Here is a 25,778-nt window from a genome sequence, read left to right on the forward strand (position 1 = left end):
CCCTTCTCAACCCCAAGCATGACCCATATCGCTACGACAGCCAATCGCGTGCGAGGATCATTGCTCAGGGACCAACCGGGACGCGCGACGCTAAGGGGTGAGAGACGACCGATCCAAGATGGCCGCGCCCATGTAACCCCCATGGCAAGTGGCGGTCCTTGACCTTTTTCCTCTACGCCGCTCCTTTCCTCTCAGCCTTCCAGGAGGTAACGAGAGCCGAGCTGCTGAGCTCAGAGGGAGCAGCGCCATGCTAGGCCTCAGCCTCCGAGAAGTGAGTGTAGTTGGCCTATTGGGGGAGGGACCACAACCTGGCTGGTCACCGACACAGCATGGGGCGCCACGGTACGCGCTGCCCGGCTGGACAGAAGATGGTTTGCGGTGGTGTTGTCGCTGTCGTCCCGCAGTGGATTTGTGCCACAAGCCCGTGAGGGGCAGAGCTTTTTAGGTCAGAGTTAACAAGCTCCTTTTAATGTGAGGAGGCGGGGGTGGAGATGGCCTTATAAGCCCTTACAAAAGCACCCAAGGTTCCTCGTTTGGGTGAGAAAATGTCTTACAAATAATCACTTTTGCTTAATAGAACCTCCCATCTCTGGTTGCTGTCATTTTCTACTGCCTTGTCTGGATTGGCACCTACCACTGGGTGATCTTGGACAAGTCATTAACCTCTCTGGACTCGGTGCCCTCTGCTGTAAAATGATTACCATTCTCAGTCAAGGTGCTGAGGTCTTCCAACTCAGTGTGTTGTTGTCCTTTGAGCTTGTCAACTAGTATCTATGTTAGTCAACTAGTATTTTAAATCCACTGCTGTGTCCTATTAGCTTCCTTCAATTTTTAGCTGACATCTCACCTTGTGCAAGAATAGATGCAGAACATCTTTGAACTTGTTTAATCATCTGAAAAAACTGGAATGAATGTTTTAACTTATTACTTATATAGCAAATATATATAATAGAATATAGAGTATATGTATATATTACAATAATATATGCATATCATTATTTTTCTGTGTTATAATAATGTAGTCTATATAATATAACATGTTTATATATGATAATATGTGTATTACCTCTATATGTGGCATAATAATATAGTAAATATAACTCTAGTGGTATTACTATGTATGTTGTTATATTTGCTATGTCTATATTTGGTGTATAAATACTTAATTGTGCACCAAAAGAAGATGAATTCCTTAATGAAAAGAACTTTTTTAGAAGTCAAAGACAAATGATTCAGTTTTTTCATTAAAGAGTTTATCTTTTCTTGGTGTACAGTTAAGTAAACATACCAAATATATACATAGCAATTGTATAGTATGTGTGGGTGTATATATTTACATATATATGTGTATATATATGTATATGCATTTGTATTTGTATTTGTTTGTGTATATATATGTGTATACATACATATAAGCATTCATACATATATATATACACTAAAAAAAGAAATTATCTTGTTTTTGTATTGGTAATCCAGTTGCTAGCACAGTGCCTGGCACATGGGCTTTCAATAAATTCTTATAGATTGATTGATAATATACTTTACAATAGGATTGCTATGAGGCCCAAATGAGTTAATATATGGAAAAGTACTTTGCAGATTTCAGAGCAGCTTGGAAAATCTCCAACCCTTTTAATTCCAGTATCTTCCCTCAGAGATTATCTCCAATTCTGGGGGTAGGAGAGAGATGACCTTTTATTGAATCTAGGTTCATAAGTAAAGAGAAGAAACTGTGAAAAGCAGGAACAACTTTGGGAAGCTAATGCTGAAGGCACACTGCCAGGCAGGAAAGGCATATTTATCTCCTTTTTGGTTCTTACCTCCTCAGCCCCAAGTGGGAGACGGATATAAAAGGGGAGTTAGGATTTCAAAGTCAGACCACTATTTCAAACTTTTATTTAGGGCTTCAGGATAGAGAGAACAAGCTCTTCCTCTTTCCTGTACCACACATGCTCTCAGCATCCAGAATTAGACCTAGCTTCAATATGGGTTAAATAGTTTTTGGGGGAAATTTTTATGGAGTTTTTTGGTACTAATATGAGAACTTAACTCCGCACTTATAACATTGTTTCAATGGGAAAAATATTTCCTAAGTTTCAGTATCTTATTTTACTTCAGAACGACTCTGTGAGGCAGGTAATGCAGGTAGTGTTTTACAGATGAGGAAACTGAGGCTCAGAGGTTGTGATTTGCTCATGTCACACAGTTTATAAGTGTCAGAAGCAAGAATTGAACTGACAAGATAGTATGACAAAAGATTTCTGTCTTTCAAAGATAAGAATTGATTTTTCAGTTTAAGGAAAATAATCTTGCCATTCTCCCTACAGCTAGTCTGTATTATGTCTATCTATGTATCTTTTTATCTATATGCATCTCTTTAGCCTCTTCCCTACCCAGAAAGGGAAACTGGGTCATAGCATTAAAAGTCACAATCTTAATCACTCACTTGCCACCTAGAATACACAGAACATTGTCATTGGTTTGTTTCCTTTATTAGCCCACTTTCTTCTTTTTCCTAGTCACACACTGCATACCTGCCTGGTTTCTTAAAGATTCTTTGAGTCTTTGGTCACAAGAACAGGAAAGAGTGTGAATGGATGAGCACAATTCATACAGCTACTAGAAAAACAATTTTTAAATGTCTGTCATGCTTAGTTATTAGCTTCTTTAGAAAGACAAAGCTCTTTGCATGAAGTCATGATGCTGCTGGGGGCTTGCATAGTTAATTATACTGCCTGTGAATTTGTTTACCTAATTCAGTGGTTCCCAGACTTTTTTGGTCTATCACCTCCTTTCCAGAAAAAATATTACTTAGCTCCCTGGAAATTAATTTTTTTTTAATTTTAATGGCAATTAATAGGAAAGATAAATGCACCTGTGGCCATCACCATCTCCCTGGATCACTGCAGCACCCACCAGGGGGTGGTGGCACCCACTTTGGGAATCACTGACCTAATTCAAACTAGAGAATAAGCTTCTTGAGGGAACGGTCTATATTCTTTTGTTACCTTTTGCTCATAGTACAACATTTGTACCTCTACTTTGTATGCACCCTATATGTTAATTAAATTGAATATATTATAGGTTTCTGCTGCACTAANTGTATGCACCCTATATGTTAATTAAATTGAATATATTATAGGTTTCTGCTGCACTAAAACAAGGCCAAGTCAGCCCAGTGGAGCTCTGTCAAAAATGTCTCTCTCGTATCCGAGAAACCAGATTTCTTAATGCTTACATTACTGTATCAGAAGACAAGGCCTTAAAGCAAGCTGAAGAATCAGAAAAGAGGTATGAGAAAGGTAAATTACTTAGAAGTGTTTTTATTACTGTTTTTCTGGGGGAAATAAAAACAATTTGATTAGATGTAGCATTTGGGAAACAATACATTTAATATAGCATATGCTCTTATTTGATCAAATTGACATGAAGAATCATAAACCAATGTTAGTAAATATATAGTTTGTAATATTCAACTGTTAAAAATTCCATTTAAAATTAAGTTTTTTTTTTATGACAAAGACTGTGGTTAGTCTCTGTAACACATTTATTAAGCACTTTCCAGACACTGCACTAGGCACTGAGAATACAAAGTAATTTTTGCCATCAGGAGGAATTTGAAGTTTCTTGGGGGAGAATGATCCCTGCACTAATGAGTATCGTTTGAGGTAAATAGAGTGAGGGAGAACCTTGCCTGACACCTGGGAGAATTAGGGAAGGTTTCATGGGGGAGGAGATGGGTACCTGGATTGAGTCTGGAAGGGATCCAAAGATTAATCAAGAAAAGATGAAGGATGAGAGCCTTCCAGATACAAGGCATGGCCTGTGGGAAGATCCAGCAGAAGGAGGCAAAACATCAAGTCTCCCTTAGTTTGGCTGGAATGTAGAGTTCATAAAAGGGATTAGTGTGAACTAAGGTTGTAGAAGAAGTGAGAGATGGATCACATAAACTGCTAGGGTGAATGTACTTTGTTATTTTGAGCTGTTTTCTTCTTGTCACTTTCCTGGCTTCTAACACAGGTCAGGCCCTCGGAATTTTGGATGGAATTCCCATTGCTATAAAAGACAACTTTAGCACTGCTGGCATTGAAACAACATGTGCATCTCATATGCTAAAAGGTAAAATATTTCTCAACCCAGAATTCTGGTTTAACATATTGAAACTAGTTGAAGGGGATGGGTACATTGAGAACTTTATGAAACAGTGGTTGTTTTTTTTAAACCCTTACCTTTGTTTTAGTACAAATTCTAAAACAGAAGAGCAGCAAAGAGTTAAGTGGCTTGCCCAGGATCACATGAAATGTTGATATTTTCTAATCAAAATGAGTTGGTTTATCTTCCTAGGAAATAATATCTTTCTTTAGTGTCTAGGCTAGTATATTTTTATTTTTACTTTCAAAATGAAAGTTTTTTCATTTTTTCACAGGCCTAATGAAATAAATGTTGTTTAATGGTTTTAATTAAGACTGAGTTTCTTTTTCTATCATAGGCATTCATGGGGGCATTTCATACATCCAATAATTTCTCTTGGCCTCATGCCTGATCTGTAAAGTGAGGATTAAGGCAGAATTGGTTTTCTTTGCATAGTAGATAGAAAGCTGGCCCTAGAATCAGGAAGGCCTGGATTCAAGTCCTTCTGATGACATTTTCTTGGCTGTGTGACTTTGGGCAAATCACTTCAGCTCTTAGTACTTCAAGAGAGTGACAACAAGAGAAATGTGCTGGCTTTGGAGTTAAAGGACTCACAGTCCACCTCTGCCTCTTCCTGCCTTTGCCATCTTTGGCAAGTGGCATCACCTCCCTGGGCCTCAGTTTCCATCTCTGAAAAATGAGAGGATTGTAGTACATGGCATCTGAAATTTCTCGCAGATCTAGATTTAGGATCCTTTGATACTTACCTTTCTTTGAAGGATATTGCAATGAATCATTAACATCTAATGACTTGCTGATTTTTTTTTATTATCTCTGATAGAGTGCCTTGATGCACTCGATGCAACCAGGAGCACAAGAATCAAACAGGTCTCCTAGTGTTTGTGATTAGGAGAAATGTAACTAAAAGGAAGACTGGGAGATCTAGAAATGAAAAAGACTTACTGAGTAACTGAGTGACAGACTTGGTGTTTGGACAAGGAGAGATGATTCCAGGTTTGTCTTTTGTCCATAATGGTTGGTCATTTTTCAGTTCAGTTCAACAACCATTGAGTACCTACTCTATGCAAGACACTGTTAGGTTCTATGAATACAGAATCAAACATGAAATAGACCCTTTTCTTAAGGAATTTACGTGATATTGGTAGATACAACATGGAATCAGTGGGCCTAGGTTTTAATCCCAATTTTGCCACTAACAAACATTTGACCTTGTAAAAATGTTTTCTCTCTCAGTCTTATCTCCATCAGTAAAATGAAAGATCTGAATTAGATGATCTTTGAGGTTTCTTCTGTAAGAAAGAAAATGAATATAAAAGGATAGTTTTAAAAATATTATAGATTTATTGGTAGCCATTAGAAAAATGAGGCCACATGCCTTGCTAGCTAAGTCAGTTTAAAAGACGTGTACCCTTGGGCAGCTGGGTGGCTCAGTGGATTGAGAGCCAGACCTAGAGACAGGAGGTCCTAGGTTCAAATCCGGCCTCAGACACTTCCCAGCTGTGTGACCCTGGGCAAGTCACTTGACTCCCATTGCCTACCCTTGCCAATCTTCCACCTATAAGTCAATACACAGAAGTTAAGGGTTTAAAAAAAAAAATAAATAAAATAAAATAAAATAAAAGACGTGTACCCTTGCTTCTTTTCCCATGGTGGATTAGCCATCAAGCCAGCAAAGAGCAAATGCAAGTCCAGCCACTTAATTTTATCCTCTGGTCTACCTCATTATATAAGACAGGAAGCCAGTGAGCTCATGGGAAATGTAGTTCAGGGATCCCTAAACTTCCACAGGAAGCCAGTGGGCTCACAGGAAATTTAGTTCAGAGATCCCAAAATTTCCAATAACACAATTCTAGCTCTAAATCTCTGAATCTGTGATTTAGAGCATGTTTTTATATGACAATAGATAGCTTTGATTTCTTCTTACCTGGCTATTCATATTCTTTGACCATTTATTAATTGGGTAATGGCTCATATTTTTATAAATTTTACTTGATTTCCTATATATTTGAGAAATAAGGCCTTATCAGAGAAATTTTCTGTAAAAAACTGCTCCCAGTTTCCTACTCTCCTAATAATTTTGACTGCATTGGTTTTGTTTGTGCAAAAACTTTTTAATCAAAATTATCCATTTTAATTCCTGTGATGTTCTTTATCTCATTTTTTATCATAAACTCTTCCCTTATCCAAAAGTCTGACAGGCAAAATTTTCCACACTCCCCTAATTTGCTTATATCATCAACCTTTATGTCTAAATCACTCACCAATTTTGACCTTATCTTTGTATTGTGGGAATAGTTGACACAAGAGAGGAATCTACTGTTAGAATGTTGCAAGCATGGAATGCAGGAATAAGAGAATGATAGTTGGGGAATGCAGAGGCTTGTGGGAAAAGAGCCCTGGAAGGGGGGCTTTTGTTTGGGACTTGGGAGGAGACAGAAGTCCTGCCTACTCTCAAGATCTTGGAGTTTGGATCCCTGAGACATTCCCTGCTCATCCCTTCTCATCCCTATTCATCCCAGGATACTTAGAAGACCTGCTAATGTTCTTGCTTTTTCAGTAGAGAGCCTGAATAAAATCAGAGAGGCTAAAAGGACATTTCAGTAGCTGAAGGGATCCTGGACTCAGGAGACATCTGGTTCAGCCTGAAGCTTCTCATCTCAAATCTGTGTCAACTGAGAGAGACTGGACAGAAGACTAGTGTTAGACAGCCTTAGAGGAAGGAAGGACAGAGCTTCTCAACCAAAGCCATTGGCTAGGCTGGGCCAAAGGACCCCTTGTACTTAGAGACTAGACAGGGCTACCTACCCCTCTCTCCTCAACCCCACAATTATAATAAACCATCCCAGTTTATAGGAATATGCAGTCAGATAGCTTTCTGTGATATACCTTAGGTTTGGATAAGAGGGAAAAGGGGAATGGGGGAGGGGGGCAGCTCTAAATAAGCTTCAGTAGTGCCAAACCCAGATCTGCCCTCCATCGCTGTCTTCCTGACAGGGAACTGGGTTCGCCTGGGACTTTAGGGCGTCAAGCCTTCTGCAAAGTCTTGACAACCCGTCTTTTACACAACCCCAAAAGTCCTTGACCAAACTCGGGCACCTGACCATTTCTGTAGCTACAGCTTTAACAGAGATAACCTCTTTGAAGCCCTCTAAGTAAAGCTGAAGAGTGCCTCTGATAGGCTTAACACACCTACGAGTCTATCTGTTCAAATATCATCTCTGAGGGGCTCTCTCTTCATCTTTACAGTTTAGTGCAGTGGTTCCCAAACTTTTTTGGCCTACCGCCCCCTTTCCAGAAAAAATATTACTTAGCCCCCTGGAAATTAATTTTTTTTATTTTAATAGCAATTAATAGGAAAGATCACTGCCCCCCTGGATCGCTGCAGCACCCACAAGGGGGGGTGGTAGTGCCCACTTTGGGAATCACTGGTTTAGTATATGAGATGTTCTATACTCCTGTGCATTTTAAAAGAATCCTGAAAATCATTAACTATCACAAAAAACTATACAAAATTGCACTTACATAAGAGACCTATGGGAAGGTATAATGATACAACAGGTTAGCATGAGGGAAATTATAGAGCCTCCAAGCTGAAAGTTAATAAATGTAAAGAATTTTGTAACTTCATGTAGTCAAAATAGCTCTGACTTTTTTTCCAGGTTACATACCTCCTTATAATGCTACGGTAGTTCAGAAGTTACTGGATCAGGGGGCTATTCTTCTAGGGAAAACAAATTTAGATGAGTTTGCTATGGGGTAAGTAATATTTAATGGCCCTTGCCTACTTTATCTTTAGTCCAAATAAGTAGATCCCTATTGTAGGTAGTTGAATGACCCTTTGAGATGACTTTCAGGCCTGTGATTTTTATCTTACATGTAAAGTAGGGCAGATGAAATCATTGTATCTATCTTTGGTCCAACAAAACCAAATTCTATGATTAATTCTGAATAAAAGTAGCAAAGTATAATGAAAAGGACATTGGACTTAGTGTCAGATGACCTATATTAACATTCTTTCTCTAACAGATGTCACATGTGAGACTTGAAGCAAGTTTCTTTTCTGAATTTCCTCTTCTCTAAAATACCAGAGGGGTAGGAAGGTTGTATAGGGTAAATAGTTCTAGTACTATTTACTTCAGAAGGTTGTTAAAAAAGTAACTTAGAACCATAAAGCTTAAAAACCTCAAAGTATTTTTATTTTACAGAAGAAATCAATTATGTATATTTTTCTTTTGATAAATAGCTGCATGAAATTATTTCTTGAATATTTTTCTTCTCTTGTACAGTATTCCAACATTCCATCAGTATTTGTCTTACAGAATTTTTTTTCTGTTTTATATAATAGTACCTAATGTTGGCAAAAAATTTTTTAAAGTATGCAGAATGTTATGGATTTGGGAATTTGTAGAAACAGATTTAGAGGATCAGCATTTACAAATAAAATATTTTTCATCCATAAAAATATATATATCTATATATGTATATAAATTATTGTTCCTGGCACTCACAGTTTCACAGGAGCTACTTTTAGTGGTTTTAAATCATGTTACTTTGAGAGGCAGAAATATTAAGTGTTCTAAGTTTTCCCTTTTTTTTAATGACTTGAGTAGGAAAACTATTCCTTTGTCCCATCTCCAGCAGATCTTTCCTATCTTACAGAAGTTTGCTTTAAAATAGGTCGTTAGTGATGTCACAAGAGCAGATTCTCTTTTCTTAAAGTTTTTTACTATTGGGGCTCAACTTAAGGGCTTTTTTCTTGTCACCTGTGTTCAGAAAAGGTGATTTGCTATTCTTTGAAACAGTCTGCTTTGGTTTGTAAGTAATTTCTTTAGTTATCTGGGGTGAACGATTATGGGGCAATAGGGTGACAGCTTGTTTGCCTCTTTTCTTACATGAGAACAGGCTTCCATCTTTTCCATTCAAGCACTACTAGATTGTCAGTAGCTAGATGAGCGGGCAGGAACAACTCAGGAGATGAAGAAAATTCTCTGTGAATCTATAAATATGTGTATTTTAATCTTGCTTAATTATTTTACCTCAGATCTGGAAGCACAGATGGTGTATTTGGGCCAGTTAGAAACCCCTGGAGCTATTCAAAGCAATACAGAGAAAAGAGAAAGCAGAACCACCACAGAGCAGATGAAGATTCAAATTGGTTAATAACTGGAGGCAGCTCTGGGGGCAGTGCTGCTGCTGTATCTGCATTCACATGCTTCGCGTAAGATTTAGGATTTTTCTTCTCAGTGTTTTACATTAAGACCCAGGTAGAAGCAAAATTTTCCTTGAGATAGAAGTAGCCATAAGGCATATGTAAAAAAAATCTAAAAGTAATAGTTCATATACCATGAAAAGTAAAGATGAAGTATTTTATTCCTGGAAACTATTGTATTATGTTGATATAGATGTTTCAGGTTTTAATCTTTTTGTCTGAGATAATGTATTGAAACAAATTTTAAAATAACACTTGGTAGGTAAATTCAATTTAATATTTTATCTATGTGGATTTAATAACACTCAAATTTCCTATATAGTATCTTGCTTTCTTCTTTTTCTTTTTTAAGACCCTTACTTTTTGTCTTAGTAACAACTCTAAGACAGAAGGGCAAGAGTTAGGCAAACAGGATTAAGTGACTTGCCAGGGTCATATAATTAGAAGTATCTGAGGACAGATTTGAACCCAGGTCCTCCTGGCTTCAGACCTGGCACTCTATCCACCAAACCACCTAACTGTTCCTTGATTTTTTTCTTTAAAAAAAAAAAAAGATGAGAGAGAAAGAAATTGAGAGGGGGGAAGGGAGACAGAGAGACAGAGAGAGAGGGAGGGACAGAAGGAAGGAGAGAGAGAGGAAGGGAGGGAGAGAGGGAGCAAGCAATGGAGGAAGAAAGAGAACAAGCATTGTGCCAGGCACTGTACTGACACATTTGTTTGGATAAATACAAGCAAAATAATAAAGATAATCTCTGCCCTATAGAAACTTACTTTCTAATGGAGGAAGTCCACGCATTAGAGGCAGCCAGATGGTGCACTGGATAAAGCATTGGCCCTGGAGTTAATAAGAACTGAGTTCAAACGTGACTTCAGATACTTTCTAGCTGTGTGACCCTGGACAAATCATTGAACCTCATTTGTCTTAAGTTTCCTCATCTGTAAAATGGTGGTAATAATGACAACCTCCCACAGTTTTTGTGAGGATCAAGTGAAACAGTAATTGTAAAAGCATTTTACAGTAATTGTAAAGCCTGACTTTTGTAGTTGGTGCTATACTAATGCATATTCTCTTCCTCTTCTTCTCCAAAAGAGAGCTAAAAGGTGGTTGTAGGGCTGGTGAGGAGAAGCAAGATAGAAAGTAGTTTTGAGAGTCATAGGCTGAGCAGTGTTTGAAGTGAGCATAGTTGACTTGATTACTTCCTCAAATAAGAGGTTCCAGGGAGGAAACCAATTGGAGGACGAGGCTGTAGGGCTGAAGTATAATTGTCATGGTGGAGGTAGAGAAAGGCAACGTGGTCCACTGATGGCACTAGATAATTGCCTTGACTTGGATCCTTCCTCTGCCATTTTCTGTCTCTGTGGCCTTGAACAGTTACCTTAATTTCCCTCTTGGGCCTCAGTTTTCTCCTCTGTAAAACAAAAGACTTGAACCAGAAGACCTCTGAGGGTCATGGTCTAGTGCCAAATACTATGATCCTAATGCTGTAGCAAAATAGGAAAATTAGCCTAAACACTAGCTTGATTGAATATAATTTCCAATGGCTTTTTAATGGAATCTATTTATTATGAGTAAACTTTCAGTAATCAGCATACTCTGGATTTCTATTTTATTCTGATAATGATTATTCCTTTGATCCTATGAAGTTTATAATTAGTATAGCAAATTATTTATAATATTGAAATCTGATGAATGTGTATTAAGTTCTAATATCTTAAAACTACTAATGTTTTTTGGACACTTTGTATATTATGTATGTGTGTGTATACATATGTGTATATATTTGTTTTAATTGCTCTTTCTCAGGACTTGCAAATAAATTCTTTAAAAATCATTTTATAAACCTATAGCTAAAGAAAAAAAATAAAGCTGAAGTGAGGTTTCCTGGAATTGGTGTAATCATCATAGGGCAGTGATGGGCAAACTACAGCCCACTGGCCAGATGCAGCCCCCTGAAATGTTCTATCCAGCCCTGTAACATTATTCCTAATCTGACAAATACAATGAGTAGGATACCATACAATGAAACTTTGAAAGAGTTGCCTTAGAAACAGACTGACAGATGAGCATTTCCTTTCCTTTGGCCCCCTCTTTAAAAAGTTTGCTCATCACTGTCATGGGGCATTCATTTCCCTCTTCTTATTTCACTTATTAAAGAGTTATCCACTTGCTTTTTATGTTTTAATGGATATTCCTTAAAGTACTTTCTACTCTTAAGAAAAAATAAACAACTTTCATTAATTGAGTTTACCTCTCACTTTATTTAGTCAGGTTAGTTGTTGTCTATCATCTGACCTTAATCAAATTTAGTGAATTTCTTTAGCAATTTGCTAAGATTAATGAGCTATTTTTTCCTTTCTGTTGATACTGTAACAACTGAATTGCCTTTTTTTAAAAAAGAAGTGACATTCCATAATTTTTTTCTAGTAGCCTTTTTGTGGATGAATTGCTTACTTTTCAGTGCCTCTGGAATTTTATTAAATAATGTAATTTTCAAATCACATTATTTAATTAAATTCATTACATTGAAACCATGCCATTTTTTCATTTGTTGGGATTTTATGGTTATAAAATCTTAGAAGTTAGCACAATACAATTAGATATTTTTTCCCCCCTTACTCCATTCTTATCCTCCCCTAAAATCTCATCTTTTTAGGATCCTGAGAGAAAAATCCTGGCTTCTTGACATAATTCCTACTGAAATATATTTTCTTTTTTTTAAAACATTTATTAATATTTATTTTTTAGAAAATTTAACATGGTTACATAATTCATGCTCTTTCCCCTTCACCCCCCGAGCTACCCCCCCACCCCCACCCATGGCTGATGAGTATTTCCATTGGTTTTAACATGTGTCATTGATCAAGACCTATTTCCAAATTGTTGATAGTTGCATTGGTGTGGTAGTTTCTAGTCTACATCCCCAATCATGTCCGCCTCAACCCATGTGTTCAAGCAGTTGTTTTTCTTCTGTGTTTCCTCTCCTGTAGTTCTTCCTCTGAATGTGGGTAGCGTTCTTTTCCATAAATCCCTCAGAATTGTCCTGGGTCATTGCATTGCTGCTAGTATAGAAGTCCATTATATTCTATTTTACCACAGTGTATTGGCCTCTGTGTACAATGTTCTTCTGGCTCTGCTCCTTTCACCCTGCATCAATTCCCGGAGGTCTCTCCAGTTCACATGGAATTCCTCCAGTTTATTATTCCTTTGAGCACAATAGTATTCCATCACCAGCATATACCACAATTTGTTCAGCCATTCCCCAATTGAATGGCATACCCTCATTGAAATATATTTTCATCTTGTTGCATAGCTGTCAATGATTCCCTTGAGGAAATATAGTGTAGAAAATATCCTGAAATGTGAAAGGAATATTTTTATTCCATATCTTAAATTGATATGGTAAGGGTGAAAAATAAAATTTTTATTTTCTCTAGTGAACAAATAAATGCCTTTGTTAATATTTCTTTTAAAGATCTCCTTGAATTTTCTTTTAAAACAGATATATTCAAAGATATAAAATCTTCTGACTGAGGACTGTTTTAAATCTTAGGGCTTTGGGATCAGACACAGGAGGCTCAACAAGAAACCCAGCTGCCTTATGTGGGCTTGTTGGTTTAAAACCAACCTATGGACTAGTTTCCCGTTATGGTCTTATTCCACTGGTGAATTCAATGGATGTTCCAGGAATCTTAACCAGATGTGTGGATGATGCAGCAATTGTGTTGGGTATTTATAAATATATACGTATATATGTATGTAATTTCATGTTTAAAACCAAATACATTCTGTATTGCAATGCATTTTTTTCCTGTTGCTTATCAGCTTTATATCTTTTTTAGGTATTCTGGCTGGGCATGATCTGAAAGATTCTACCACAACACAAGACCCTGTTGGACCATTTATACTTCCCATTTTGAGAGATGTTAGCAAGTTATGTATCGGTATACCAAAGGTAAGTTTCACTGTTCATGATTTTCAGGAAATAACTGTCAAAGCACAATTTTTTAACGTTTTTTTTTTTAAATAAGAATTCTGCTAGAGCACCTATTCCTAGGCTTTTCTAGTTAAAGATTTCTTGTTAAGTCAAAAATAATTCTGAAGGGGGGCAGCTGGGTGGCTCAGTGGATTGAGAGCCAGGCCTAGAGACAGGAGGTCCTAGGTTCAAATCTGGCCTCAGACACTTCCCAGCTGTGTGACCCTGGGCAAGTCACTTGACCCCCATTGCCTACCCTTACCACTCTTCTGCCTTGGAGCCAATACACAGTATTGACTCCAGGACCGAAGGTAAGGGTTTTTTAAAAAAAATAATAATAATTCTGAAGATGTAATAGTAACTTTACTATTAACCTTCATTTTTTGAGAAAATGGTTGTTTCACAAAGAAATCATGAATTCAACAATGCTTTTAAAGAAATTTGTATTTTACTAAATGACGATGATATTTATATATATTTCAAAAATGTTTGAGACATTCATTCTATAGAAGTTATGTTCGCTTTTCGATTATACTGTATCATTGTTACATCTTTGGATGGAGCTAAAACAAAATCAAAATGACAATGCTTATTTTGCTTATGGATTTGCAGATCCTTTGCAGCTACTCTGCAGCACCCCCAGGGGTCCTCAGCCTACAGTTTGGGAACCACTGTGCTATAGCATTAGAATTATTCACATATGGAAATGATTGTAGGTATGCGTGATGCTAAGGATCCCTATATAAACGAAGTGAGATTTAAAGCCTTCTCTCTTTTAGGCAGAATACTTCAGAAATATGATCTTATCCGTGTTCACAATGAACTTACATTTTAATGAGTGTAAGGGTGAAAACGGGGTTTTATGGGTTCAGTATATTAAAAGATGGCCCCCAGAGGGTTGAACTATTATCAATCCTCAATTAAGAATAATCTCAAGTCAAAATGGATCTTTTATGGAAGTTTATTTACAATTAGGAAGGTTGAAGGCAGGGAAATTGAGAGAGAGAAACTCTGGCCCAGACCAGGTAAGAATTTAGAGGCCCAGTAGAGGAGCACAGAGGTTAATCAAACAGGGCTTCTAGCCACAAGGCCTTTCACAATTAGAGGTGCAAGAGAGGCCTCCTTGAGGGTAGAACCTCCAGAAACACCAAGGGAAGAGAAAGAGAGTCAGCCTAACTTACCCACGTGACAATTCAAGGGGAAACAGTCTGAGGTCCCACCAGAGTCTCAGCATTCCAACACTCCTCCATGAACCAGAAAAGTTCCTTCACCAGATGCTCTCTTCCACCAAAGACTGAGGATCTTCTCCTTTTAAAGGGGTCACTTATGTATCACTTCCTGTGCCTCCTTCCTAATTTGCATGTCCAATCACAATAGCCGGTTCTCATAGACCGCCCAGGGGACGGGTCAGTCAATTCTGATTTGTCACTCACTCCAGCACACATGGGTTAGGACCTCCCAAGATTGGAGGTACTCTCACCATTGGTGATTAAATCTAAAGATGGGTAGTGTAGATTTAATCTAATTATCACATGAGGGAGACAGCAAGTCCATAAAAAGTATACATACAGCATAAATATAAAATTAATGCACCCAACTATAAAGTAGTTAAGGTCAGGGAAGTTTGGAAGGGAGAGCCCTAGCAGTTGGAGGGATCAGGAATGACTTCATATAGAAGATTTCTTGAGCTACATCTTAGAAGAAGAAAGGAACTTGATGAGGCAAAGGTAGGAAATGCACTTCAGAGATAGGAAATGGTGAATGCAAAGGCACAGAGATAGAAGACATATTATCATAGTGGAGAAAGAAAGTTTGGCCAGATTGTGCAGGAGAACGATGAATATTCAGTGAGGCTGAGAAGATTGGTAGGGTCAACACGACTTTAAGCTTAAGCAGGAAAGATTTCTTTTATCCTAGAAGTGATGGGAAGTCACTAGATTTGGTTGAGTAGGGGGAAATCACCTGTTTAGATTTGATTTAAGGAAAATTATTTTGCTAACAGTGTGTGTGAAGTGAGGAGAGTCTTAAGTGAAGGATACCAATTAGGAGGCTACTGCAATAATCTAAGAGATGATAGGGCCTGAACTAAGGTAGTAATGTGAGTGGAGAGAGGAGTCAAATGGGTAAGGTGTTGTAAAGGCAGATATGAAAAAATTTAGCATCTTACTGGGAGACCCATAATGCCAAGATTGCCAACCTTGGAAGTTGAAAGAATATTTTCAACAGAAACAGGAAGAGAAGAATTTATAGGAAAAAATAATGAATTCAGCTTGGAACATATTGAGCTTAAGTTGTTCAGTAACAGACATCCAGTTTGAAATATCCAATAAACAATTGGTGATACAGGACTGAAGCTCACCAGGAAGCCCAAGGCTTAGATGTATGTCATCTGTGCAGAAAAGAGAGGCATACCCATGGGAGATTGAGTGTAGAGGGAAAAGAGGACAATCATTTTACTTGCTGGGTTTCATTTTGCTTTTTTTTGTGGGGGAGAAATTGACCTGTCTGCCTATTGTTTTATCAGGGTAGAGAACTCCTTAACATGTAATCTTCTACCATTGAAGATCAGCAAATCTTTTGTAATTTATAGTCTTAGAGAGTTCCATGGAGAGCTTCAATGACTCGCCCACCCTACCACACTATTCTCATCGATATTATTCTACTGATACTCGGATGTTAAATGAAAAAGAATGTTTTGTTCAAGTGAACAAATTTAGATATTGCAATTTTTCTTTCAAATGTACTTACCTAAAAGTGGCACTGGATTTATCATCAGAGAATATAATCTAATTATTAGACCACTAAAATGAGGATTAGGAATTCTTGGCTTTGAATTATAAAGAATTGATTTCAGGTTTCACTATGTAACTATATTGATGCATTTCTTTGGGCCTTCATTTCCTAATCTGAAAACTAGAGATACTGATACTGTTATATGCCATCCAAAAGTGTTGTGAAATAAATGAGTAGTAAGAATACAATAAAATCGCTTTAAATAAATTGAGGGCACTTTAGTGTGAACATTCTATAAACTCTTATACAAATGTATTTGTTACACTCCTTAGCATCAATCACCTAGCATCAATCACAAACTTAGCATTTTGTTTAGTTGTGTGGCATGTGTTTATCTTCTCATTTGTTATCAAAGGTCTTTGGAAGCAAACCCATGTAAATTTGTGCAGGTGATCAGCATCATATTGACTTTCTTTTTTCTATAAGGAATATCACACACCAGGATTATCAAGTGAAACTCAAGCCCTTTGGTCTAAAGCTGCTGACCTTTTTGAGTCTAAAGGGGCCAAAGTAGTGGAAGTGTCTCTACCTCATACCAGTTACTCAATTGTCTGCTATCATGTTTTATGCACAGCAGAGGTGGCATCCAACATGGCAAGATTTGATGGGCTAGAATATGGTAAGACCTCTTTTCTTTGAATTCTAAAACTCAGTTAACTCAAATAGTTAAAAATTCATTTATTCAGCAGTAGAAAAAATGACTTCCTTGCCTATATGTATGTAATTATTCTTTAAGGTAGTTTTTATTGATACTTTTTGTTTTCATATCACCTACATTCTCAAATGTTTCCCTCTTCCCCCTTCTTTTGTAGTAAAGAATAAAAAACAAAGTGGAAGGAGGGGAAATTCAGCAAAACTGACCATTTTATTGGAAAAGTCTAATGCTATATGTAGTGTTCCATATCTATAATCCCCTTTTCTGGAAAGAAGCTTCTCAGATCTTTCCTTTGGGGCCCAGCTTGGTCATTATAATTTCATAGCATTCAGTTTTGATTGCTTTGTGACTGTTATTCTTTCCATTTACACTATTGTATATGTTGTTCTTCAAACTTCATTTTACATCAATTTGTATATGTCTTCCTAGGCTTCTCTGTATTCTTGATATTTGTAATTTCTTCAGCACAAGAATATTCCATTAGATTCATAAACCATACATTTTCTAGGCCTTATTGATACATCTGCTTTCTTTCCACTTTTTGCCATATACATATTTAATTTTAAGTGCCAATGTTAGAGTAATAATAAATTAGTAAATCTTTATACTTTGTCATTTAAACTGAAACCCACTTGTTGGTTAGCTTGTTCTTCTTAGTCCTATTGGAGGCATGGTAGTCACAGAAGAAAAAGCACTGAGAATATAGTCTCCCCAGATTTCAGTAGCTGCCAAAGCTATAAATCTAGGCCTGAAGTTTAAGCAAAATTTGGTTCTCATATATTAATTAATGACACAATTCAGGCAGTCGGTAAGCATTATTGAATACCTTCTATATACCAGGCACTTGCTGAGCACTGAGAATACAAAAGAGTTAAAAGATCGTCCTTGCCCTCACAGACCTTTGAGTCAAAGAAAATCGTGTTTTCTGAGAAAGCAGATTGAGAATAGGTTTTTAGATTCTGTTTTTCTTCTGCTGGTGACTTACTATAATATAGGGGAAATTATGTTATATAAGGAATTCAGACTTATTTTGTATGTTTGATTTGCAGGCCACCGGTGTAATGTAAAAGTGTCTACTGAGGCTATGTATGCTGCAACAAGACGAGAAGGGTTCAATGATGTCGTGAGAGGAAGAATTCTCTCAGGAAATTTTTTCTTATTAAAAGAGTAAGACAGCTAGTTAGTTTGGGAAGAAACTATTTTTTTAAAGTTTCTGAATATTGATTAAATTTCAAGAATGAAGTAATACTATATATTTTTATGGCTTTTTATGCAAGTTAAAATGTTTTATGAAATCTGAAAGTGGTTTTAGTTTTTTAAGAATAGAAAGTTGCAGTTGTGTGCTCTTTTTTTAAGTTGAAAGAGCTTGCTTATATCTCTTAATCCTTGGTTATGCAAAATTCCCAAATAGGCACATCATTCACTGGTGAAAGCCAAATGGAGCCTGAAAGATGTTTTATTTTAAATATTCCTAAGCCTTAGTGTCACATCCGCTTTAGTCCTGATACACCCAGATAACAGAGTTTGAAGAAATTGTAAATGGAAAATACTTTTTTCCTACTTTACTTTAAGAAAAGTTGCTTTATCTTTTCCTTCTAAGAAGTCACTAATATACTGCCTACTTAGGTTGTCTTCAATACAAGGTAATTTATAGTCTTCTGATTAGAGTATATCCATCTTCAAGTCGGTAAGACTATTGCTTTGGCCCTCCTAGATCTTATACCTTGATCTGTATACTCTGTTCTTTTTTTTCCCCATATTTTCCGTAATGATTTCATTATCATTTCCTTTGTAATCCTATGTATTTTATGCTTTAAAAAAAACTTATCTTCTGTCTTAGTAATAATTCTGAGGCAGAAGAGTAGCCAAGGGCTCAGCAATCAAGGCTAAATGATTTGTTCAGGGTCACACAGCTAGAAAGTGTTTGAGACCAGATTTGAACCCAGGGTCTCGTACTCTATACACCATGCATTACAATGTATACATTCAAAACCAAAATTCTCAAAAGTCCATCAGCTTTACCAGACTGCCAAAGGGGCCATGTTACAGAAGAGGTTAAGAACCCCCGTTTTACATAGTACAGCACAGACTGATCCTTAATGCAGCTGGCCTCCAGGAATGATTTTTCATGTGATGAGGAATGTTTGGTTTTTTTTTTTTTCAACATGTTCCATTGACTTTTTTCTCTACAAAAATAAAGATGACATTTTCAACATTGATTAAATTGTTAGAAATGATTGGCTAAAAGGAATAAAATTAATATATTAATGCTGAGCAGTTTTCTAAACACTATAGAAAAGGTTAAGAACTGGACCTGTGATCTCATTAGTTTAGGGAAATACTGGGTGAGGAAGCTCCCTCTAATGCAGATCACCATTCTCTCTGCAACTCTTAGTCTTAGAGCAGTGCCTAAAGAAAGTGAGTTGCCAGAGCCACAAACCCAGTCTCTTTCAAAGATGGGCCTTAAACCACAGTTTTCTTGGTTCCAAGGGTACTATCCACTATGTCACATTGCTTCTCATAGAAGAGCTTATTCAATTGATCACAGTGTACTTCTTTTAGAAGGTTTTGAATTTGGGTTTTTCTTAATGCTTTTACTTTATCTTTTAGAGTACATAGGTCACTCTGAATTTTTTCTCTATAAAAATTCCATGCAGTTGCATGGAAGAAAGTTGGGGTGAAGGACTGTTGTTCCACAGCCATCAAATGCCACTGGCAAAGTGAAGAAAGCAGGGCCTGGTAAAGAAGTTAGGGTTAGTTGCTTTTTACCTTAAAAGTCAACTTATGAATCAGCATATCCAGTTTTGCATTTTTCTTTGTACAGATCTCAATTCCTGTTTAGCTACTTCTCTGTTTCTCTTAAATTTTATATAAAACAGGAAGAAATTTAATAGGTTGTCAAAGAACTGCATATCCTCTTGTGAATGCAAGTTTTTAAATGATTTTAGTGTAATCATCAACTTTGTGTGCATCATTCTTTTTGCAACTGAAAACTGACACCATGAAATATTTTTTTACATAGACTCTGGGATTGAATGACAATATTATACTTGCATAGTGCTTCACACTTTACAGAGTATTTTCATATACAGTATGTGATTATCCTCACACAAACTCTGTGAGGGTATGTAGGAAAAGACATTATTCTCATTTTATAGATGAGAAACCGGAAGCTCCAAAGATTAAGTGGCATACCCAAAGTCTCCATACCAGTAGAACACATGGTTCTTGACTTCTAGCATAGTGTTCTTCTCGTGACCTTATACTGGTTTAGTATGCTGTTTTAAAAAATTACTTTCTGTCTTAGAACAGATACTAAATATAAATTCCAAGGTAGAAGACTGGTCAGAGCTGAGTAATTGGGGTTAAGTGACTTTCCCAGCATCACACAGCTAGGAAGTATCTAGGACTACATTTGAACCCAGGACCTGTCTGCAGGTCCAGCCCTCTATTCACTGAACCACCGAGCTGCTCCTGGTTTAGTATACTTTTGCATTTCTGGTGCCATCATTCATTTCCAACTATCTGAAATTAAATAGAAAACATTGAACTCTTCCTTTGATTTATGTGTGATTGTACAAATTCAGTCAACCATTATAATTTTTGCTGGAGAAAAGTATCTGACAAACCAGGTCCTCTCGATCTTTATTTTAAAAACAAACAGAGGATCAGATTCATGATCACTGCAGGTCTTTGACATCATACTAGAGACATACTGACAACTGGACATGTCTCATATTGTTGGTTTGAAAAGTTTCACAGTGATCCTATTTGTGTTTTTTATTGTCCTTTATTTTCTATATTATTGGCTGATTAACCAAGATATTCTTAGTAAACTGTTATATTAGCATTTTTTCCCTTGTGCTGCTAGAACTGAGCTTCTGAATTCGTCAATTACCAAATTCCATACTTTATTGTATGCTCCGAAAGAAAAATTGTGTTATATCATGAGTCCATTGGTTGCTCAGGAAAATGACTGATACTAAATATGATACTTAGAATTATATGACAGTCCATTTCTTAAAAAAATCCAATTACTTTGAAAAAGTTATTTAATTGAGCAATTAAAAATCTATATACATGTCTAGGTTTACAATTTATTTGAGATTCTCTTTTCAAATACAGACAATTCAGTGAATCTTGAAATTGAACCAGGGGCTAAATGAGTTATAAGTTTTCTTCAAGTTATAAAAGTACACATATGTATAAACGTATGTATACACATATCTTTATGCACATAGACATAAAATTAAATGGAAAAAATATAAAGCAAGAGAATTCAAAGATTAGGGAGCCAAAGAATGAAACTGTTCCCCTTACTTTTCAGAGATAATCTCTTAACTTTTTTTTTTTTAAAACCCTTAACTTCTGTGTATTGGCTCCTTAGTGGAAGAGTGGTAAGGGTGGGCAAATGGGGGTCAAGTGACTTACCCAGGGTCACACAACTGGGAAGTGGCTGAGGCCGGGTTTGAACCTAGGACCTCCCATCTCTAGGCCTGACTCTCAATCCACTGAGCTACCCAGCTGCCCCAATCTCTAACTTTTTAACAGCAGTCCAGCATTGGAAATGTGTTTATTCACTCTCTCTGTCTCTGTCTCTCTTTCTCTCTCTCTCTCCTCTCTTGCACTCTCTCTTTTTCTCTATCTCTCTCTCTGTCCTCCATCCCTCTCTCTCCCTCATCCTCTCTTTTCCTCCCTTTCCTTCTACCCCTTCCTTGCCTCTCTCTATATATGTATGTCTCTCATTCCTTTTTGTTGCTTTTTCTTCTAGTCTCTCAAATTAATTTCCTACTAGCAATTGCCCACTAACAGGATATGGTTACCTTTAACATGTCCTAAGTTTAAGTACAATGAATTCTTTCATCTACTATGATCATGGAATGAGTTGTTCTCTGAGAATATACATATAATAAATAAATAAATATATGTGTGTAGATAGATAGTCCTGGCTCTGTCTTTGATTTCTAGGATCTCTTTTAGTGCTGAAATTTTCTGTTTCCCTGAGTGGAAGTGCTTATTAGTAGTGATCCCTGGTTCATAGAATGTCAACTCAACTCACTCTCAATAATTGGCATGCTCACGCAAAGTTTATCTGTTTATCAGTAAATGGACATCATCTCATTAAAGCCTAGATTGGTTTGGCCTCACCAAAACTCATTGTAAAATTGAACCCTATATGTATAAGAATGGCATGTCCCTAAAATGTCAACCTTTTCCCATAGGAATTATGATGATTACTTCGTGAAGGCACAAAAAGTGAGACGACTTATTGCTAATGACTTTGCGAAAGTCTTTAATTCCGGAGTGGATATCCTGCTTACTCCCACTACCCTTAGTGACGCAGTGCCATATGTGGAGTTCATCAAAGAAGACAACAGAACCCGCAGTGCCCAGGATGATATTTTCACACAGAGTGTAAACATGGCAGGTGAGGCTCGGGAGTGGGTAATAGTACTCAGATCTCCTAAGTCTTACTGAACTTCCCGTTCAAGACTAGGCCTTGCCTTAGGTGTGAGGTATAATGTTACCTTAGAAAAAATAGATTTTGTCACAGGCAGTGCTCAAGTATACTTGACATAACCTTGTCAGGACCTGCTTCAACTTTAATTTTTTCTAGCTGGAAATTAGACTTCTAATAAAGTTCTTGGGGAAATTAACCTTTCAAATCATCCTTAGCTCAACTCAGCGGGCATTTGTTAAGTAGCTACTAGATGCCAGGGATTATGCTTAGAGTACAAAACCAAACAAAAATATAGTCCCTGCCCTCAAGAGGCTTATATTCTGTTGTGCAGAAACAACATTGGATCATGGTTCTAAAACTGGAAGGTTCATCTCTATCCTTTTATAGATGAGGAAACTAAGGTCTACCCAGGTCACAGTGAAGTGACTTGTTCAGTGTTACCGAGGTGATAAAGTATCAGAAGCAAAATATGAACCCCAGGCCTTCTGCCTCCAGAGGCAGTGTCCTTGACTCTGTCCCACAACACCTCCATAATACACATAGAAAATTACAGATTGTGTGTATATGTATATCATATACCTACATATGTATAATGTATATAGGACATAAATAGTTGCATATGTGCATATATACACATATATCTTAATTTCTAAGAAGAGAGGGCTTAGATCTAATATTAGGAGCAGCTATTAGCAATGGAATATATTTCAGAAGCCACAAAGGAAGAGTAGGGTACTTATTTTGTTTATTTTTTAATCTTCATTCCAATCAGAGTCTGAAAACAAGAGGTTAAAATCTGATTTTAAAAACCAAAGAAACAATTAAAAAATGTTTAAAAATGAAATTAGGGATTTTTGAGTAGGAATGAATGAATGAATGAATGAACAAACAAAGGAAGGCACAGAACGACCTCTTGTTTCCTCTTACTCAGGTTTGCCAGCCGTAAATGTCCCCATGACCCTCTCCAGCCAAGGTTTGCCTGTTGGGCTGCAGCTGATTGGACGGGCATTTAGTGACCAACAACTTCTCACTGTTGCCAGGTGGTTTGAGGAACAGGTGCAGTTTCCTGTCATTCAGTTTCAAGAATTGATGGATAATTGTCAAACTATCTTTCAACATGAAAAGTTGACTTCAGTTTCATTAAAACAGTAATGGCAGAGACTTTCATGTAAATTAAAAACAACTTTGGAGGTATTTATACTCAAAATAATTAAGTTGTTAAGACTTTTAAGAAGTCAAGTGATCTTACTAAGTGGTTGTAATTGGGTTTATTTTCAACATCATATATTCCAGATAGTTTTTTAAAAATGTGCTAAGATTAATGGATTTACAAATTGTAAATAAAAACTTTTCAACTAGTCAACATTTACTGGTTCACTTTGTATTCTAAGCACTCTGCAGTGAGGAGAGATAGGGAATGAAAGAAAACAATCAATATACGCATGAGAAGGTTTGCACATCTACTGTGAGACAGAGAACAAATCAGAATACAAACACAGAAAAAAATTAAACCCCTGTAGCAAGCACAATTATTGTCTAGGTTTCCAGTCTTTCCTCTGATTGTGTAGACTTACAGCATCCTTTTCTACCATGATTGTCTTTTTCTGGTTGTCTTTTTTTTTTTTAATTTTAATTTTTAATATTTTCTCCTAGTTACATATTTCATGTTCTTTCCCTCTCCCCCAAACCTCCCTAACCCCCCTTAGCCAAAGCACAATTCCACTGGGTTTTACATGTATCATTGATCAAGACCTAATTCTATATTGTTGGTAGTTGGACTAGAGTTATCATTTAGTGTCTAAATCCCCAATAATATCCCCATCAGCCCATGTGTTCAAGCAGTTGTTTTTCTTCTGCGTTTCTCCTCCCACAGTTCTTCCTCTGAATGTAGCTAGTTTTCTTTCTCATAAGTACCTCAGCTTTGCTCTGGATCCTTATATTGCTGCTAGTGGAGAAGTCCGTTATGTTCGATTGTACCACAGTATCAGTCTCTGTGTACAATGTTCTCCTGGTTCTGCTCCTTTCACTCTGCATCAATTCCTGGAGGTCATTCCAGTAGTTGTCTTTTTTTTCATGATTGTCTTTTAAAGAGAATTTACCCTGTTTGTGTGATGAATGATAACTATACAGCATCACACTTATTTTATCTTTTAAGTTATGTAGAACACATCTTGTCCATACTGACTCCTTATACATGATAATAATATTTCATCTAAGAGATTAAATTTTGCCAATTTTATAGCAAGAAGAAATCATTAGTTCAGAGAATCTGTTTAATGGGGCAAACCTCCATTTGATCATTTTTTATTTATATCATTTGAAATAAAAGGAAATCACTTTTTAAAGAGCATCAACTCTGTTGATAGTTACATTCCTGCTTAATCAGTGCTAACATTTTCAATCTAGAATTAGAGAAGAGAAACATTTGCTGTTCTCACATAATACCTGCCTACCAACTGCCTAATTTGTTGTCCTTTGTCTTCCATCGCTAACCCAAACCTAGTTGTTCATATCTTGCCAAGTCACTGTCTGGGAATCTAAGTGGCAAATGGTTTTTTGTGTCTTGAGTTAATTAAATCCTGAAATTATTGCTTCTAGAGCAGCACTACCCAAAAATGAGAAGGTACCTATCAGTTGTAAGGGTTAAAATAGGAGCTTGACAAAAATAAAAGAGCAGTTTTTAACAATTAACAATTTAGTTTTATTAAAATAGAGATAGAAAAGAATATAATAAAGGCAGGAAATATAGGAGAGAGATAGAGAAAGAAAATTTCCTAATGTCTATACTCATTATCCTATAACTATAATTACCTATAATTACTACCTAAAACTGCCTATGTCTACCTATAACTGCCTATAACTACTGCTAATAATAACCACTGTTATATTCAAACCCTGAGAAATGTTGGTCTCACCTTGATTGACAAGGGAGGCAGTTGGAGAGATTGGAATGTTCCCAGATGCCAGCAGCCAAGGGCAAAAGGCCTGAGAGTATAAATACCCCTAACAGCAATCTGGGAGGGGTCTTTGACCGTTGGTCATTGAGGTTCTCTCTCTCTCTCTCTCTCATTTGGACTTTGGTCCCTAGATCTTTAAGTCTCTGAATCATCCTAGCTCTTTAGGTCTCTGGGTCCGTGGGTGGTGAAGGAAGGAAGGAAGGTCTGAGAAGAAAAGGGTGGTAGGATTTGAATACTTCCTGAAGGCTGTCAAGGCTAACACATCACCAAAACTGATAATAAGAAAGCTGAGAGGAAATCACCAACACAGCTGCAGCAAGGGCAGCCACTTCTCTGGTTTGGCAGTGGCCAAGCTGAACCAGAGGGGTTGTGAAGAACAATAGCTCCAGCTTTACTAAATCAATAGCCTCCAGTCCTGAGTGATTATAGATTATAGATATTAGATTGACAGGGTCTCCAATCCCTAATCCATATCCTGATTGTCCTTTCCCTAATTAAGATCATAGATAAAGTATTTAATAAGTACCTTCCTGAGTGATCATTATATCACAACCCTTGGGGAGGGAGCAAACAC

General features: G+C 36.9%; 1 protein-coding gene across 1 annotated transcript; it reads left to right on the plus strand.

The window, feature by feature from the left end:
- The first annotated feature begins 230 nt into the window (after positions 1 to 230).
- QRSL1 (glutaminyl-tRNA amidotransferase subunit QRSL1) lies at positions 231 to 23,597 on the plus strand. Its single transcript, XM_044674297.1, has 11 exons — positions 231 to 271; positions 3,146 to 3,305; positions 4,024 to 4,122; positions 7,815 to 7,911; positions 9,197 to 9,373; positions 12,916 to 13,091; positions 13,205 to 13,317; positions 16,558 to 16,750; positions 17,836 to 17,953; positions 22,009 to 22,214; positions 23,179 to 23,597. The coding sequence occupies exons 1-11, from the start codon at positions 248 to 250 to the stop codon at positions 23,397 to 23,399; spliced, it is 1,584 nt and encodes a 527-aa protein (XP_044530232.1). The 5' UTR covers positions 231 to 247; the 3' UTR covers positions 23,400 to 23,597.
- The last annotated feature ends 2,181 nt before the right edge of the window (positions 23,598 to 25,778 follow it).

This window comes from Gracilinanus agilis, chromosome 4, assembly GCF_016433145.1.
Source record: "Gracilinanus agilis isolate LMUSP501 chromosome 4, AgileGrace, whole genome shotgun sequence".
In the NCBI taxonomy this organism is placed as follows: domain Eukaryota; kingdom Metazoa; phylum Chordata; class Mammalia; order Didelphimorphia; family Didelphidae; genus Gracilinanus; species Gracilinanus agilis.